We start from the raw sequence: 18611 nt of genomic DNA, 5'->3' as shown, positions 1-18611 counted from the left end.
AGTTTAAATGTTACTTAAAATGTGAGAAATGACTTAAGTGACCGAAGGAAAAATATTGTATCTATTGCAATTTAGATACTGACAAAGCATTACCCAAGGAAGACGAACATTTTTTTTCAGTAATCGCTTTCTCATTAAGGTGATTAGTTTGCCTATATAAATAATTAAAGAAAAATCAGAAAGAAAAGGTAAGCATTTACCACCCTGATGGACCACAAACAGAAGCAATACAGTCAGAAAGAGTGTCAATATTCTGAAAAAATCAACAGTAATTAGAACTGTGACTTAAAAAGGTAAAGCTAGCAGGCAACCTGAATATATGAAAATTGGTTCTTACCTGCTAATTTTCATTCCTGTAATACCACAGATCAGTACAGACCAGTGGGTTATGCATCCCCACCAACAGGTGGAGTCAGAGAACAAAAACCTTGGGCACTGCTACATAACAGAGAGTGCCACATAACAGAGAGTATTGGCCTGTCCCAAGCCCACAATCAACATTAACTAATGTAACTAACGGGCGAAGGGGGTTGGAAACCAAACAGCCAACCATTCGCCCGTAACGAAAGAACAAAACGCTGCCAGACCACCTCGGCACCTGCTCCTTCTACAGCATCTGCAATAGTATCCAAGAAAAAATGTTCTTCAGCCAAACCTTACATCTCAAGGCAGTCTTTCGGAGTCTGAAAAGAGGGTGGGCCTCTGGACTGATCTGTGGTATTACAGGAACTAAAATTAGCAGGTAAGAACCAATTTTCATTTTCTGAACATACCCATACCCAGATCAGTCCACTCCAGTGGGATGTACCCAAGCCGCCCTAAACTGGGAGGGAACCCGAAAGACCTGCACGCAGATCACTCTCCCCGAAGGACGATTCATCATTCGCCCTAACATCCAAGCGATAATGCTTGCTGAAAGTGTGGAGAGAGGACCAAACTGCCGCTCTGCAGATTTCCTGTGGAGAAAGAAGCTGACACTCAGCCAGGAGGTAGCCTGGGCCCTAGTGGAATGAGATCTCAGACAAAAGGGGACCTGACACCCACGAGCAACATAAGCCGAGCAGATAGCCTCCTTAATCCAGCACACAATAGTAGCTTTAGAAGCTTTGTCACCCTTCTTAGGTCCACAGAACAAGACAAACAGATGATCTGATCGCTGGAAGTCATTGGTAACCTCCAAATACCGCAAAAGAGTATGACAGACATCCAAAAGATGAAGATGCCTCCCCTGAGAGGAATTACGAGCCCACTGCAGAAAGCCAGGCATATCCACCTCCTGATTGACATACAGGCAGACACCACCTTGGGAACAAATGAAAGCACCGTGCGCAGTGAAACTCGATCATCATAAATCCTAAGGAAAGGATCTCGACACGACAATACCTGCAACTCTGAAATCCGCCAAGCAGAACAAATGGCTACCAGGAACACTGTCTTCAAGGTCAAATCTTTAATCGGAGACCTGCGCAAAGGCTCAAAGGGAGCCTCACAAAGCACACGAAGCACCAGATTTAAGCTCCAATCCGGACATAACTGGCAGACAGGAGGGCATAAATGCTTGACCCTCTTGAGGAAACTAGAAATATCTGGGTGAACCGCCAGCGACCGACTGTGAAACCTGCCCTATAAGGCACCTAGAGCCACTACTTGGACCCAAAGTAAATTGTAAGCCAAACCCTTAGCCAGTCCCTGTTGAATAAATTCCAACACCTGTGGAATCTCCGTTGCCAAAGGATCTAAGGAGCGCTGGTGACACCATGCTTCAAATAGCTTCTAGACCCTAACATAGGCCATAGAAGTAGATGGTCGACACACCTGAAGAAGAGTGGAAATGATCTGCTCTGAATATCCCCTCAATCACAATCACTGCCTCTCAAAAGCCAAGCCGCAAGAGAGAAGTGATCCTCCCGATCCGAAAATATGGGCCCCTGACAGAGCAGGTATGGGAGATGAGCCAGCTGAAGGGTACCTTCCAGCGCTATTCAAACCAAGTCCATGAACCATGGACGACGCAGCCACTCCACTGCCTGGATGGCACTCTATGCGTCGGAGAATCCGCCCGATGAGAGGCCAGGGAGGGAAGGCATAGAGAAGAATTCCCGTGGGCCAAGGGCGCACTAGGGCATCTAACCCTACTGAACCCACCTCTCGCCGACGACTGAAGTAGCGTTCTGTCTTCGCATTGGCCTGAGCTGCCATCAGATCCAACTGAGGCTCGCCCCACCTAGCACAAATGAGGTTCCAAGCTTCGGGGGCAGCTCCCACTCCCCTGGATCGAGCTGTTGCCTGCTGAGGAAGTCCGCTTGAACATTTTCCACCCCAGCGATATGCAATGTGGCGATTCCTTTGAGATGGTGTCTGCCCAGGCGAACAAAAGCCTTGCTACCAGTGCCACCACAAGATTCCTTGTTCTGCCTTGCCGGTTGATGTAGGCTACCGTCGTCGCATTCTCTGAGAATACCCGAACCATGGAGTTCTTGACTAGGGGTAGAAATGCTCGGAGGGCCAACCAGACAGTCCTTGTCTCGAGGCAGTTGATGGACCAGGAACTCTCCATTGGCGACCAAAGACCTTGAGCTGATTTGTTCAGACAAACTGTTCCCCAACCTGACAGATTGGCATCAGTGGGAGATAACCACCCAATTCGGTAGGTCCAAGTCCACCCCCCCCATTCCAGGTTGCTGCACAAAAGCCACCATGACAGACTGACTCTGGAAGCAGAGGCAATGGTACTTAGAACTGCTCAGACACAGGGCTCCACCTCGACAACAGCGGACGCTGAACATCCGCAAATGAGTGAACGCCCATGGAACCAAATCCAAGGTGGAGGCCATGGACCCCAGGACTTGTAAATGATGCCAAACTGTCTGAACCTTCCTCTGAAGGAGCGCCCTGACCTGATCCTGCAGCTTTGCCACACAGTCTGATGCTAGAAAAACCTTGCCTTGGGCAGTATCGAAAAGCGCTCCCAAGTAAACTAGTGACTGAGTGGGTTCCAAGTAGCTTTTCTGGACATTTATGACCCAGCCGAGCAACTATAAGGTGATCATCACCCTCTGGATCAATCTCTCGCAGTCCTCTCGTGACTTCACTCGAATCAACCAGTCGTCTAGATACGGGTGGACTAAGACTCCCTCCTTCCGCAAGAACGCTGCCACAACCACCATGACCTTGGTGAAGGTACGTGGGGCCATCACCAGGCTGCACGGAAGAGCCTGAAACTGGAAATGTTGACCCAGGACTTTGAACCAGAGGTACCGCTGGTGATCCCAAAGGATCAGGATGTGTAGATACACCTCAGTGAGGTCTAAGGACGTGAGAAACTCCCCTTTGTGCACTGCAGCCACAGCTATCCTCAAGGTCTCCATGTGAAAACGGGGGACTCGAAGGCACTGGTTCACCTTCTACAAATCCAGAATGGGCTGAAAGGTATCCTCTTTCTTGGGAACCACAAAGTACACCGAATACCGGCCCTGGCCCTGTTCCACTAAGGGAACTGGAACAATGGCTCTGAGATTGAGAAACCATTGCAGAGTCCCTTGCAATGCCTCGCGTTTGGCCCGCAAGGCTACTCGAGATTCCACAAAGGCCTCCCGCACTGTGCGCGAAAAGAGCGTAACCATCCCGGACCACTTCCAAAACCCAACGGTCCAAGGTAATCCTCGCCCACTCCGCGTAAAAGCTCGACAATCTGCCTCTTACAGCTTTTGTGACAGAATGGGTGCCCCTGGCTTCATTGGGAGAGTTTTCCACGTCCAGCTCCCGGGGCCGTGGACTCTCTGCCTGGGCAATGATCTCCACGAAAGGATTGCTGGCAGGCTGGCCTGGACCCCAAAGGAACCTAAGACCTACCTGAGCGAAATCTGCGAGAGTCCCGAAAGAGAGGCCGAGGGGGAAAGACCTTCCCTGAAGGTTTCCTATCCTCCAGAAGCTGGTTGCCTTTGGATTCCCCAAGTAACTTCAGCAATTAGTCCAGGTCTTCCCCGAAGAGAAGCTTGCCCTTGAAGAGCAGGTTACAAAGTGAGACTTGGGGGACAAATCCGCTGACCAGTTTCGCAACCAGAGGAGTCTACGAGCCGAGACCGCCATGCTATGCGCCGAGGTACGAATCAAATCATACAGAGTGTCTGCGACGTACACAACACCGGCCTCCAATCGCGCGGCCTGTAAGGGTCCACCACTGCTGGCATTCGGCGCCGCAGATACCTCCTGGACCAAACAAAGGCAGGCTCTCTGCATGAGGTTGGCACAAATAGCCACCCGCAGACTCAGAGCGGAGACCTCAAAGACCCATTTAAGCTGAATCTCCAGCTTGCGGTCCTTTATGTCCTTCAGCGCCGCAGCCCCGGCCATAGGAATGGTGGTCTTCTTCGTTACGGCAGACACTGCCGCGTCCACCTTTGGCACCTTCAGAAGATCCAAAACATCCTGCGAGAGGGGGTAAATCTTCGCCATCACTCTGCCCACCTTCAAGCCCTCGTCTGGCGAATCCCACTCCCACGTAACCAGTTTGCGAACCTTCTTTGGTAGCGGAAAGGAGCTCGTAGGACCACGAATCCCATCCAGGACTGGGTTATCCCATTCGCTGTCAGACTCCTCCTGAGCCACCTTGACCCCCAGAACTTCCAAATCCTGGGGGATAAGAGGTCTAAGCTCCTCAAGCTTAAACAAGCACACCATGCTGGGTCGCCCTCCGATGAAGGCAGCTCGTCTGGATCCGGGTCGTCCTGGGTCCCATCACCCATATCCAGTGGGACCCCCGGGTCCTGATCCAAAGGTGAAACCATGGTGTCCCCCAGTGGAGCCGTCGACCTATCTTTGACTCGGGTCCCCTGTCGGTCCCCTGAAGGTGGCTGGGCATCCAAAAGCCCCTTGGACGCTCGCTTAGCCAGAGGTTCCGAAGGCACATCTGGCCGCGCTGCTCTCTTCAGCGCTGCCTGCTTCCTAACCAGGAAAGCCTGGTGAAGCAGCAGCACAAACTCCGGGCAAAACTCCTCTGGGTCCTCTCCCCCCCTCCCCCCCATCTGAGGGGTCCGATAGTCCACCATCCACTCCAAAAGAACAAACTTGCTCCACAGGGAAAAGGATAGAGGGGGGCTTCCTCATCCCACGGCATCTGATGCAGGTCGCCCCTCCCCCCCCACATCGAACCAGAGGACCGCAGGCCTTGCCTGCCAGCCCTTTCCCCCGAAGAAGGTCCCTCTTGCCTGGTGCTACACGCAGAGCGGAGGGAATCTCCATCCAGTGTCTGTCCTGTCGCGCCACACGCGCGGCAGGCCGCAATTTTGGTTCGCGGAGTCAAGAGCTGGCCCGCGTTGCCAAGCAGTAGTCTGCAAAAAAGGAAAAAAAGAAGTAGGGAAACCGCCGCGCGGCCAAGGGAACTAAAAATAACCACCTCCCTGCAAGAGCGAAGTTCTGACAGCCGAGACCGGTCGAGAAACGTACCAAGAGAAAAAAAAAGAAAAAAATGTGCGAAGGCTTCCCCTCCCACTCCTGTCGACCTACCCGGTGTCCCGGGATGCCGACAAGGTCCATAGGGTTCTAGCTCCCTCTTCACCACTGGCTGCCAGCAACCGCACAGCCCATCCCTCGACACACTCCACACCTACCTTGAGGAAGTCCCTTTTGTCTTTTTTTTTTTTAAACTTTAAAGAGACACCCTAGGAGCCTCAGGGAGCCGAGGAAGGGGAACCGCTTCAGTGGACGAGGAAACCAGGAGCCCCTGGTTGTCGAGCCACTGGACTGCTGCGGTCGAGACACAGGCAGGGGCGTCCATAACCCCCCCCCCCCGGTCGCCCGGCTTCCAAAGGGGGATGGCCCACAAAGGTGCCTAACACTTCAGGAAGCGGTACTACTAGTCCTAACTATTCTACTTCTTTTCCCTATCTTTTTCCTTTTTTTTTTTTTTTTTTTTAAAACAGACTGCAGGAATGCACCTCTACCATCTGCTGGAATCAGAGAAATACTGAGGGACAGCAGGTGGCACTCTCAGTTATGTAGCAGTGCCCAAAGTTTTTGTTCTCTGACTCCATCTGCTGGTAGGGATGCATAACCCACTGGTCTGGACTGATCTGGGTATGTTCAGGAACATCTCTGGCTTTAACTTAGCCCCTTGCTTTCAGTGCCTCAGAATCCCAGGTGAAAAAAAACTAACCCAAAAAGCAAAAACAATTTTTTGTTTAAGCCTGTTCATCAGCCTGAACCTAAACACAAATCTTTAAGGCCTTACTTGATCTCGGTGCTAGCTTTTTGGTGGTGATGCATGAAATCCCTTGCATGCATCATGCGCAGCATGGCGAAGACCTCCTCCTGCAGGTCCTGGAGAGTGCTGTTAGACAGCTGGATGTCAGCAGCCAGAGACTCGTTCAGAGTCACTACCATTTCAGCCAGCACTGCCAAGGAAAAGAAAATTACATGTCCTCATTACTAAGAGGACATTTCAATGAGAGAGCAAAGGAATCAAGTATTTCTTTGCCTGAAAAATAAAAAGGAAAGCATGCAAAATAGGAACAACCAAATAAACAGTCCAAATTAACTACAAGCTAGAATCATGATATCCTTGCAAAAAACATTTAAAAACTTTTAAAGGTAGAGTGGCAGTTTCAACTCAATCGGAACCAGCCCTCTATTGGGCTATAATGCCATGAGACTACCTGAAGACGTTTCCCACCGTTTTAATATTCCCCAAGCAGCTCAGCCCAGCCACTCAGGGACAACTCTCAGCCAAGGGCCAAATCTACGGCTTCTTCCAGAATACAGCTAAATGTGGCCCTCATGCTTGGCCACTAGGTTTTACCACTGCTTGATAGGTCTCCTCCCTGAGGTGCAGTCACTTTAAAATGACATGAAAACATCAACGAATGTTTGTCATATCATTTTGAGATTTTCCCATTCATGGCAACACAAGAGCAAAGGAAATACGGCCGAATTTTAAAACGAGTGCGTGCATAAAAATCAGCACTTACATGCATGGCCAAGCCCTGCACATGCCGCACGCATTTTCAAAAGGGCCCGGCCACGCGTATAAGTGCCGATAAGCACACAAGTGCCAGGCCCTGAAAAAGGGATGGGCTGGGGGGGGGGGGGGCATGGTCTGGGCAGGAGTGAGGCAGGTTGGGGTAAAGGGCGGCTGGGACAGCGGCCATTAGCCGCTGTTCTGGGGAGGCGCGCGCTGGCAGCCGGCCAGTGCATGTACGTTGCTTCTGCTCCGATGGAGCAGTAAGTACAACAATTTTAAAAATTATTTTAGTTAGGAAGGGGGTAGGGGTTGGGGTGGAGAGGGGAAAGGGGAAAGGGAAGGAAGGTTAGGCAGGGAGGTAGGAAACTGGGGGATTCCCGAATGCGTCACCGAGCGTAATTTGCTAAAATTCACCCTCCTGTGCGCGCCGCCCTCACTTATGCGCATGCCTGGAACTGCACGCACATGGACACGCGCGTGCACCTTTTAAAATCTACCCTATACAATTTATGCCATTTATGTCAGTTTAGCACACACTAAAAGCATTTCAGTGCAGGTTCTTCATCAAATTTAGTACAAATTTGTGCGTGCCTTGCTAAAATATAGCTCATGCCAAAAGGAAAAAAAAACATTAAAATATACTTGGGAAAAAAAACACAATATAAATGGCATAAGACTGAAGGAAAACAACAGAACAAGAAAATGTTGTTTTGTTTTGTTTTTATTCCCGCCCCTGGTGAACACTGCTTCCGCAGTATCTCTAGCCCTCATTGGCCCAGAGAGCAGAATCCTAGCCTTGAGGCTCCCACCTAAGTCCACTGCATGGCAGCATCTGCCATTGAGTCACCACACGGACCCAAAACAGGTAATAGAAAGGTGAAAGATATACGTAAAGAAAGTGCTAGTTTACTACTTTACCTTTAACAGCTGCTTGCATCTTGACAATAAACGCAGACAACTCTTGAGTCTTGTTCAAGGTTATTTTAGTGGCATTATTCAGCTGTTGCCCGCTTACAAATACCTCAGTCACCTGAAGGAAGAGAATACATTTTTTTCTAAATGACTAAACTTTTATGAACCAGCAGATGTCTTCAGTATTTTTGTGCCACAAGCTATTTCATTAGAAGAGAGGCAACCAATATGGTTTTCAAGCGTGTCTTGTTTTTCACCACTTATCTAGAGTCTAATGGGGTTTTTTCCCCACTTTTGGCATTTTTGAATTGCTAGTATCTGACCAGCAAGTGTTTTTATGGAGTTGTTTCCTGTTTTCCTGTGCATCACAGTGTTAGTTACTTTGCACTTCGTGTTTCAAGATCTGTTGGGTCTACTGCCAGCAAATGGCTCATGGGAAAGGTTTAGAAGCAGACAAAAAGACTAAGGAGGCCATTTTCAAAGGAGTTACGTGCGTAAATAAAACATACTATCATAGCAATTTTCAAAAGCCATTTACTTGAAAAGTGCACTTAGGTGAGTAAATCCTATGCACAATTCAGTAGCATATATTGTAGCAATTTTCAAAAGCCCACTTACTCGAGCAAAGTGCATTTAACTTGCGTAAAATCAGGCCCTTGGCGTACTATGTGTGCTTTACAGAGAAGCAGCAGTGATGGGAGGATTCAAGGAATGCAGGCAGCAATGTGTGAGTGGTGGGGGAGGGTACAGAACTTTGTTTTGGAAATGGGCTGAACAACAGGGCCGCATGTTGCCAGGAAGCTGACGCTGTGGCACACCTCCCGCCCAACTAGAGAGGCGGTTCTTTCACTGGGAACAAGCTACCGCTCACTATAACCAACCTTTAGACACCCTCCTCTTATATTCGCCCAATCCCATTTGTTTTTCCTTCTAACACCCAGGCCTAATTGAGAAGTAAAGTGTCCTTTACCTGTCACATTTTCCATATTCTTCTTAAGGTGACCTAACTCCCTCCCTTTCCCCCCACTTTCACCTTTCTTTTCCTCCATCCCATCTCTCCGACTATCTCCCTTCTTTTTCTCAGGTAAACAGCCCATCAATGTTGTGCCTTGGTATGAGGCTTTGTGCTCTAAAACAAGTTTCTTTCCCTTCAGAATCTGCCATATTTAAACCTTTTTCAGGTACAAATGCACTCAGATGTGCTGAATCAAGGTCATAGTGTAGAAGCTGGAATGATGGACGTCATATGCTGCCAGTAGCTTTTGGATTTGATATGACTAAAGCACAAAACGCACTTCATTTTCATTTATTCTTTTTACCTCGAAGCTTTCTTCTGTTCAGTTCTGATGTTTCAGTTCAATCAGAACCGCTCTCTATTAGTACCATGGTGCCTTGAGAGTTTGTTCACAATTACCCAAATTTTCATCACCTCCCTCATCTAGCCTTGCCATCTCAGCAGGTCTCTTTGGACAGGCACCGCAGTTCACATTTCCCAGAATATTCTGAAGCTCAGTATGAATATTCACTGAATCTGGCTACTAGCCCTCGCTGCTGTGCAATGGCTGGAACTTCCTTTCCCCAGAGGTTGAGAGAATATTGTTCAGTTTCCAAGAAGCAGAAGCTAGGCTCAAGAATCAAACCCTGATCTCTTGTATACAACCAAGGCATCAGGCCAGCCCCATACTCCATTCTTAATAGTTTACATATATGGCACACAGAAGAGTTTAACTCCCCACACTAAGAAAAACGAAGGCTTTAACACAGAAAGCTCAAATGATAGCGTGTTAATCAAACTGTTTATAAATGTATATATTAGGAGTGTGCAGCCTCAACATTTCTGTTTGTGGGGGTTTTTTTTTCATTTTTGGTTATTTTTCTCTTCTGGGTTTCATTTTGTTTAATTTTTATTTCATTTCATTTCTACTTATTTAAAAAATGACAAACATTAAAAAACAAAAAATAGAAAAAACAAATCAAAAAAACAAAAACAACCCAGAAGCTCTCCAGCCCTACTCCACCCCCCGCCATGCCCCCTCAATCTCCCAAAAATGTCCTAGGTCAGGAACCACCCTGGCCCCCAGGTACTTCATTCGCTGGGGTCTGGAGGGGCAAGAGGGATGCCCATTTACCTCCTGCCCAGAGGTCATCCACAAGAAAATATAGCAACATAATAATGATGGCAGAAAAGGTCAGTATGATCCATTCAGTCTGCCAGCAAGCTTCTTATAGTAGTAACTGCTGCACTGTGCAGTTATCCTCAAGCCTTATGACAACCCATAAAACATTTACTGCTAGCAACATATTTACTGGGTGATGAGCCTTCTTGAAAATTCAGTGGTGCTTGATGTGCTATGCTTATGGACTTGGCTGTAGAAGCAATCTTGTGCTTTTTCCCTTATGTCTGCATATCAGTTCCCCAGACCATAAAAGTCAGGGCCCTTGTTGGTGCTGTCTAGATCCAATTCCCTTTTACCCCAGCTGCTGAATCAGACAGAAATAATGCAGTGGCATCAAAAGCATCAAGGTTTAGTGGTTATGGGTAATAACCGCTGCCCCAGCAAGTTACCCCCATGCACTCTTTCCTTCATTTCCATCCCCTAGCCTTTAGGGATCCAGTGTTTATCCCAAAGCCCTTTGAATTCTTTCACTGTTTTCATCTCCACCACCTCCTCCGGAAGGGCATTCCAGGCATCTCTGTAAAGAAATAATTCCTGATGGTTCTGAGTCATCCCCCCTGGAGTTTCATTTTGTAACCCTAGTACTACTATTTCCTTTCCAATGGAAAAGTTCAAAGTTCTTGCATCATTAAAACCTTTCAGGTATTTGAAGGACTGTATCATATCTCCCCTGCACCTCTTCTCTTCCAGGATATACATAGTCATATCCTTCAGTCTCTCCTCATAATCTTCCAATACTGACCCCAAACAATTTTAGACGCCCTTCTCTGGACTGCCTTCATCTTGTCTCTATCCTTTTTGAGATACAGTCTCCAGAACTGAACACAGTACTCCAGGTGATGCCTCACCAAGGACCTGTGCAAGGGCATCATCACCTCCTTGTTCTTAATAGTTATTCCTCTCTCTATTTAGCTCAGCATTCTTCTGGATTTAGCTATCACCTTGTCACATTGCTTCAACATGTTCAGGTCTTCAGACATTATTACCCCAAGATGAGTCCTTGGTCCATGCACACCAGTCTTTTACCCCCCATTATATAAAACTCTTTTAGATTACCGCAACCCAGATGTATGACGCTGCACTCCTTGGCATTGAATCCCAGCTGCCAAATTTTCCACCACTCTTCCAACTTTATTAAATCACTTTTCATTCTCTCTGCTCCTTCAGTTGTGTGTACACTACTCAGATCTTAGTATCATTGGCAAATAGACAAACTTTACGTTCTATCCCTTCCGCAATGTTTCTCACATAGATATTGAACAGAATCGGTCCAAATACCGACCTCTGTGGCACTCCACTTAACATGATTCTCTCTTCAGGGTAGGTTCCATTAATCATTACACGCTGTCTCCTATTAGTCAACCAGTTTGTAATCCATGCCACAATCTTGGTGCTCACTCCCAAGCTTCTCATTTTATTCACAGGCCTCCTATGCAGGACTATATCAAAAGCTTTGTTGAAATCCAAGTAGATCACATTGAGCGCTCTTCCTTGATCCAATTCTCTAGTCACCCAATCATAAAAATCAATCAAATTTGCCTGATAGTACCTTCCTCTGGTGAATCCATGCTGCCTTGGGTCAGTAAACCACCAGATTGTAGATATTTCACTATCCTTTCCTTCAGCAGCCTCTCCATTAATTTTTCCACCACTGAGGTGAGCTTAACCAACCTGTAGTTTCAAGCCTCCCCTTTGCTACCACTCTTGTGGGGACCACCATTGATCTTCTCCAATCCTGCAGCACCACTCCCATTTCCAGGGATCTATTGAACAGATCCTTCAGTGTGCCTGCCAGCACATCTGGGTTCTGGGCAAGTCAGCCCTATGAATGGTACCATTGTACGATGTCAAAATGGTGCTTGCCAGCCCAGCACCATAGTGTGATGTCAAAATGGTGCTTTCTCAGGAGTGTTCAGCACCATACAAAAAAATGTCATCAGCCAGCCCTGAGAAGCTACCATTTTGACATCACTATGGCACCAGGCTGACCATCACCATTTTGACGTCATACAATTGCATCATTCTTAGGGCTAACCAACCCAATGCATTTTCTTGCAGATGATCTTGGGACAGGAGGCAAGTGGCCATCCCTCCTATCCCTCAGGACCTCCACAGATGGGGTAAATGGGGTTGGGATGATTCCCGGGCCCTAGTAACTTTCAGGTGGGGAGAAAAATTGGAGGTCACAAATGGCAGGCCCTGGGTCAGTCCAGTGAGGGTGAGTCAGTTGCAGAAGGCCTCAAGGAAGTCTCTGGTCTTCCTTGGAGGGCTTTTATTTTTCAAAACATAACTGAGCTAAACCAACAAAATTTAATTAGTTTTTCTTCCATTTCATTTAGAAAACGTCATGAAACAAATTAGGAAATGTAGTTGAGATTTCCTATTTAATTTCAAACTGATAGGTTTATTCATCAAAATGTGTTATGGTGTTAACTCATGCGATAACTTGTTAACACATGGGTTAACGTCATAACGCATGCGATAATCATACTATTGCATGGCACGAATGCAACTTTTTGGAAGGAGTGGGATTAGAGAGGGAAGATTAATTAAAATGAGGGTCAATATCATATAGTTTTAACACCAGTAATAACTAACTAGACTTTTTTTCCTGGCGTTGCTGTCTGATATGATTGAAATGGCTGTAATACAATTCACGATAAATTTTGTGAATTGCATTTCGGCCATTTCTGAGCTTGAGAGAGAGATAGAGAGAGAGAGAGAGCCAGAGCCTCTGGGGAAGCCTTCACAGTATTCAACTATTTATATGACTATAGGAGGGCCAGTTAATAGCTCGAGGTGAGGTGTTGGTGGTGGTTTAGGCTTTAGGGGCTAGTTTTACATGCAGAATGAGACGTATAAACACCACAGTACACCTCGGTGAAGATTTGAAGTCATTTGGCATGAGGAAAGTCTCACAAAGATGAGATTTCTACTGTTAACTCGGCCTAGCTTGATGGTACCCTTTTATAGAATCCATCTAAAAATTACCCTAAGCATGCCCTTACCGTAGGCGTTATGCATGCAATATTATAGCATTTTGATTAATCTAGGGGTGAATGCACATCCTAAATATATATATATATATATATATATAATCACCAAGTTTAAGATCTCCCCTAAAATGCACCTAGCAATGGCATGAAAATGTCAAGCTACCTACCTTTTCTTGTATTTTATCGGTGCCTCTGGAAAAGTTGGCAAGCTGTTCTTCCATCCTCTCTAAAGTATCAGATAAACTCTCTCTTGAGAACAAGGATCCCTGTAATGAGCAACAGACATCTGCACCAAAATATCACAACTCATCCTTAAAAATAATTCATTATGGCTTTTACAAATGGAGTACTATAAACAAGGAGGTCAATATTCAGTAAGCTGTTCAATGAATAAGTTTTCCAGCTAAAGTTAGTCATATAATTTGTCCTGTATATTCAGCAGGATAACTTGAGTTATCCATCTCTCTCTCTCTCTCTCTCTCTCTCCTGAAACAGGCTGTCTGGACACATCGTAAACTGTGATATATACTTACAATGTAGCCCAAATTGGGTTAATAGTGCAATTTGCACTAAGAGTGTGTTGCAAGCTGTTATTGCAATTTGCGATACGCATGCTTATTAACATAAGGTAACACCCCTTTTTGGTATCGCGTGCGATATTGGAAAATGAGGCCCTAAATGTCTTTGAATATTGACCTCAAGATGTTTATTGCACAAGGTCCAGTTAAAATGGCACTGCTGACCTTAAAGAACAAAAGAACCACAAAGACAAGACAATTCTATAAATTCACACAGAGTAAAGGTCAGGGTAATAGTCCATTACACTTAATGATACCTCATTAAGTGTAATGGACTATTTCTTTACAATAGTTTGTATCAGTATGATATGAATAACTCTTTCTGAATATCAACCTGTGCGTTTGTACATTTAAGTCAGTGTTTCCCAACTAGTGTGCCATGGCATACTGGTGTGCGTTCAGACCTGATCAGGTATGCCACAGAAAAGTCATCACTGACTGATGGTCAGATCCAGGCCAGCAATAGCTCTTAAACACATAGGAGCTACTTTCTGAGAACATGTCATCATGCATGCCTCTTGTTCTTAGTTACAGCATGATCCTTGAAGTGTGATTAATTAATAGGCAGCATGGATAGCTGGGGCACGCTGTCTGCAGCACATATATTGAAAACAGCGCCTTCTCATCTTACCAGTCTTTGTCCTCCTAGCCATTGTCTTATCCCCAGGGAGAGTGAGATGGAAAGTGTGCACTCAACACTGGATATGACTCAGTCTTGGAAGCAGCAGCAATGAAGGAGTTCCGACAGCAGTCAAGGTAACTAACTGAATTGGCTGCCACATCCCACTGATTTCTCCCTCATTTTGCAATTATATATAGATGGAGCTAGTCCACTGTCACAAGTTTGTGTGTGTCTTTGTATTTCTCTCCCTTTCTTTTAAAAATTGGGAGAGACTGATGGGGCTTTCAGTGCTTTCCTAGCTTTTCTTTCAGCCTTACCAGTCCTTTTCATATCTGTACTGCCTGCTTCATGCAGGTTGGCATGCCACACATTTTTGTTAATGTAGGTGTACCTTGGGCATGGAAAGATGGGAAACTCTGATGTAAGGTATAATTATTATTTGGGCTTCCAAAAGCAAACAAATGCTCACAGATTGAAACGTGACATGTTTGGAACTTCAAAGATACAAATTTAAGTGAACTCTTGAATAAACCTGATGCAAAGCACCTTACTGGAGGTATAGGTTATTGTCAATATTGTACAAGCTCTCATGTGATGCTGATAAACTCAAAAAAATAATCCGTGGGTTCTGCAAGAAAGGAAAGTCTCACAGGGTGATCTCATATGAAAGGTCTGCGCTGAATATAAAATAATTTGGATTGCCCTAAAAAAAACAAACCCCACTCTGGATCAATCCTTTGACAGAAGTCAGCAATTTAAAATTCTGTTTATGGTATTTAGGGCAACGCACCAGGGTATGCCCAAATATTTGGTGGATTTGTTAGTAGCCTACAGTCTGGATAAAGCTCCTTGATGTTCACAACTTGCTTTACTTGCGACCCCCTTGTTTAGCAGAGGTAAAATTGTCTTCCATGAGGTGCAGAGCTTATGCCCTTTGCATTCTAGGCTCACTGAATGTGATGCTAGTGAAGTTACGACTGGAACTGAATTACCTGTCCTTTCATTAAAAAGCAGTTTGTTCATTTTTTGTTCAGATTTTTCAACAGTGAATGGGTGGTAGCCAGGCCATTTTATTAGTTAGGTTGCAATTATGTTAGGAGCTAAAATGTTGTCTGATTATTGATTGTTTTTATTGGAGATTTGAGGATTTCTTTTAGATGATGTCGATAATATTGTCACCCTTTCATATATTTATTTATTTTTTTACAATTTTTTAACTTTTTAATAATACATCAAGAATACTTGACTCCAGAAATGGCAAAATAATCATGCCACAAACAAAATTAAATTATGAAAAAAGAAACTAACAATTTAGTCATCAATATGGAGTGAGGAAGAAGAGATGAAAATGAAGGGAAAATAAAACTATAACAGATGATTATATCATATAGACTCAAACTATAGCCAGATTATTATCTAACTACAGCAGGAATGTTGTTTTCTACCAATATGAAAAGCTTCAGTTTAAGATAATAAAATATAATGTCACCAGAGCTTAACAAGCATTTACAAGGAAAAAGGAAAGAAAAAGTGAAACCTAAAGCAAGAGTGTTCTCTTTTAAAGACAAAAAGATTTTCCTCCAAGCCTGTGTTGTTCTGGCGACATCAGGGTAATAGTAACTTGTGTCCCTTAAATACCTTTGAACTAGCAGAAAAAAAATCTTTTCAGTGTCCAACCTTTGTCAGACTCCAGTACATACACCACAAACAAAGAAGCCCCAGAATCTATATTATTGTAGGAATTTGGACAATGCCAAATTTGCAGCTGATTCCTCTTTCCCTACCTTCTCACCTCCCAAAAGTTCCTGACTTGGAGTTTGTAGGTAAAGAGCCTTTGATATAAGTGGGAAGGAATTAAGAGAAATTTGCAAAATAAACTAATAAAATTTTAACAATTCCAGCAAAGGATAATAAAGGAAGACTTCAGAAAACCAATGAAACAAAGATTAAATCTCCTCATAGGGTTCTCAAAATTCTCTATCCTACAATGAGAATATTCCTTATCCTTAACTAAAGACTCCAGGGAGGAAGACTCAGAACCAACAACAGGAAATATTTCTTCACGGAGAGGGTGGTGCATGCCTGGAATGCCCTTCCAGAAGAGGTGGTGAAGACAAAAAAAAGATTTCAAAGGGGTATGGGATTAACTCTGTGGATCCCTAGGGACTAAAGGATGGAAATGAAGAGTGAAGTGCATGGGGATAACTTGCTGTGTGGCGGATGCTACTCTTAGCCGGTGGGCCTTCATGCTGTTGGTGCAGCTCCAATATTACTCTTTGCTTTAACGATAGGGGGGGGTGAAAGGGGGAGGGGAGAATTGGACTCAGATAGCAGCCAACGAGGACACTGGATTTTAGGGTCTGGGAAAACAAGTAGGAGTGGGGGTAACTTGCCAGTGATGTCCTTGACCAATAATTCTGATACTTTTGATGCTACCACAAGCTTGCTGGGCAGACTGGGTGGACCGTTTGGTCCTTTTCTGCCATCATTTCTATGTTTCTGTTATTTTGTTTTAACTCAGATACATTCTCATTGAATTCTTGAAGCTGCAAATCATATTTATTTAACTTTTGAAAATGAGATACTGTCTTAATGGAAAGATCATTAACAGTAATAAAACATCGTCAATTCTAATTGTTAGAGAAAGTTCCAACCCTACTATAGCTGACCATAAAGTCTCCAGGATAATCAACGTTGGTTAAGAAGGGTCAGTCAAAGGGTCTTTAGATAAAGCCCCAGTGGTAGATGTTGAAACAATCCCAGATATTTTGGAATCTATAGGATTACTCTCACCATCGAATGGAGAAAACTCAGCACTGTGGACTAATCTGTAGATAAATCTCCTCCCAGTTTAAGTGTAGATCGAGCAACAAGACTCAAGGAAAGGTGATTCTCACTATGGATGGAGGAAGAACCACCAAGTCCTTTTGTCCTGTTCTGTGTTCATCCAGATGAAAAACAGTAAAGTTATCAATAGTGGGTTGTAAAATGGCAGGACTAGAAACAAACCCCTTAGGGATGGAAAGCACCACTCTCTTCCTCTTCTTGCTCATACTGAACCACTTAACAACTTAGATAAGCTGAAGACTCTTCAGAGTGTAGCAAAATTGGGGTAGCAAAAATCTGGTGTAGCAAACATTGACAGGAGTCAGGGTGGCACCCTATGCTTAACCAATTTATTAAGCATGAGCTTTTGAGGACAGTGTATGTGGTGCCATCCTGACTCCTGTCATTTTTAGATAAGCTGGATACTCAGAGTCCTTTTCCATAGGATGCCTGACTTTAAGGAGATATTCCAAGCATCTACTGATGACATCAGTCACTTCCCACAGGGCTCCGGGCTTGGGTTGGCTACCTCGTGTCTCTCCCTTTCATATATTTTTGTGGACTGAGTTTGAACCTCCCTCTGAACTACTTTTGATGGAGTGTACAATAAAATGTAATTAAGTAAATAAACTGTTACTTAAAAGTGTACAATATGAAAAGAAAATGAACAGACTTAGGTGTATGTTATGATACTTTACAGATAACTGTGTACATTAGTACTCTTTCCTTTACCTTAAACATCAGCCAGTACAAAAGGCATACAAATATATCCAAGACACAATTTTACACTAAAAATAAGGACATCATCTTGTGTGCTGACAACTCAGTCACTGCATCAACATATCAAGCAAGAAATGTATTTAAAAGTTAATAAGTTGTTTCCTTTTTTTGGTTGTTTTTTGGGTGGTAGGAAAGGTGTGTGAGTGTGTGGAGGGGGAGTGCTTAACCTATTTTTGAAAGGAAAAAAGGCTCATAAGATATGTGTGCGGCTCTAACAACTTTCTTGTTTATCATCTGATCCATATCAAATTATTGGGACATTTCTTGAGGGATATGAGGACTAACAGCTAAAAGGGGGGGGGGGGGGGGGGTGATATTTCGGATCCGTGCATGTCATGGACTGCAGATGTGTGTGCATCCCAGAAAGTAGGCTCCTTTAGCTCTGAATGGAACTTTTTGTTTTCTTATGTCATGGTTTTGAGGTCAGAACAGCCGTCTTGCTGTCTGTAGTTTGATTAAGTTGATGTCTGAGAGATCATGTTCCCTTGCAGGCCCTGCTAAAGATCACATCTTGAACTCATTAGCTACCATCTAGCATTAGCTGGCACAGATTATTAATTTAAAAAAATGTAAACTAATGCCACCCACTAATAAAGATCTGCCCCTACTTAGCCTTTAGAAATCAAACATGGTAGAAGTCATTCCCTGATCCTTTCCAACAAAACATAAGAAGGTGTAAAATATCCAAAGAAGGATTTTAAAGAAAATAACTTGTACAATGTAAAGATTAATTATAATATTACATAGGTTTAAATAAAGTTT

The 18611-nt window shown here is 44.5% G+C and overlaps 1 protein-coding gene across 1 annotated transcript in view; it reads right to left on the bottom strand.

The window, feature by feature from the left end:
* LAMA1 (laminin subunit alpha 1) overlaps positions 1–18611 on the bottom strand; it is a 395343-nt gene that overhangs the window by 115411 nt on the left and 261321 nt on the right. The window contains exons 34-36 of the mRNA XM_029591028.1: positions 13211–13309; positions 7877–7988; positions 6230–6392 (exon numbers count right to left, since the gene is read on the bottom strand). Of these exons, the coding sequence (XP_029446888.1) occupies positions 6230–6392; positions 7877–7988; positions 13211–13309 (374 nt within the window). The remainder of the gene's footprint in view (positions 1–6229; positions 6393–7876; positions 7989–13210; positions 13310–18611) is intronic.

This window comes from Rhinatrema bivittatum, chromosome 2 (assembly GCF_901001135.1).
Source record: "Rhinatrema bivittatum chromosome 2, aRhiBiv1.1, whole genome shotgun sequence".
Taxonomy (NCBI): Eukaryota; Metazoa; Chordata; class Amphibia; order Gymnophiona; family Rhinatrematidae; genus Rhinatrema; species Rhinatrema bivittatum.
This window is presented reverse-complemented; position numbering and strand designations above follow the sequence as displayed.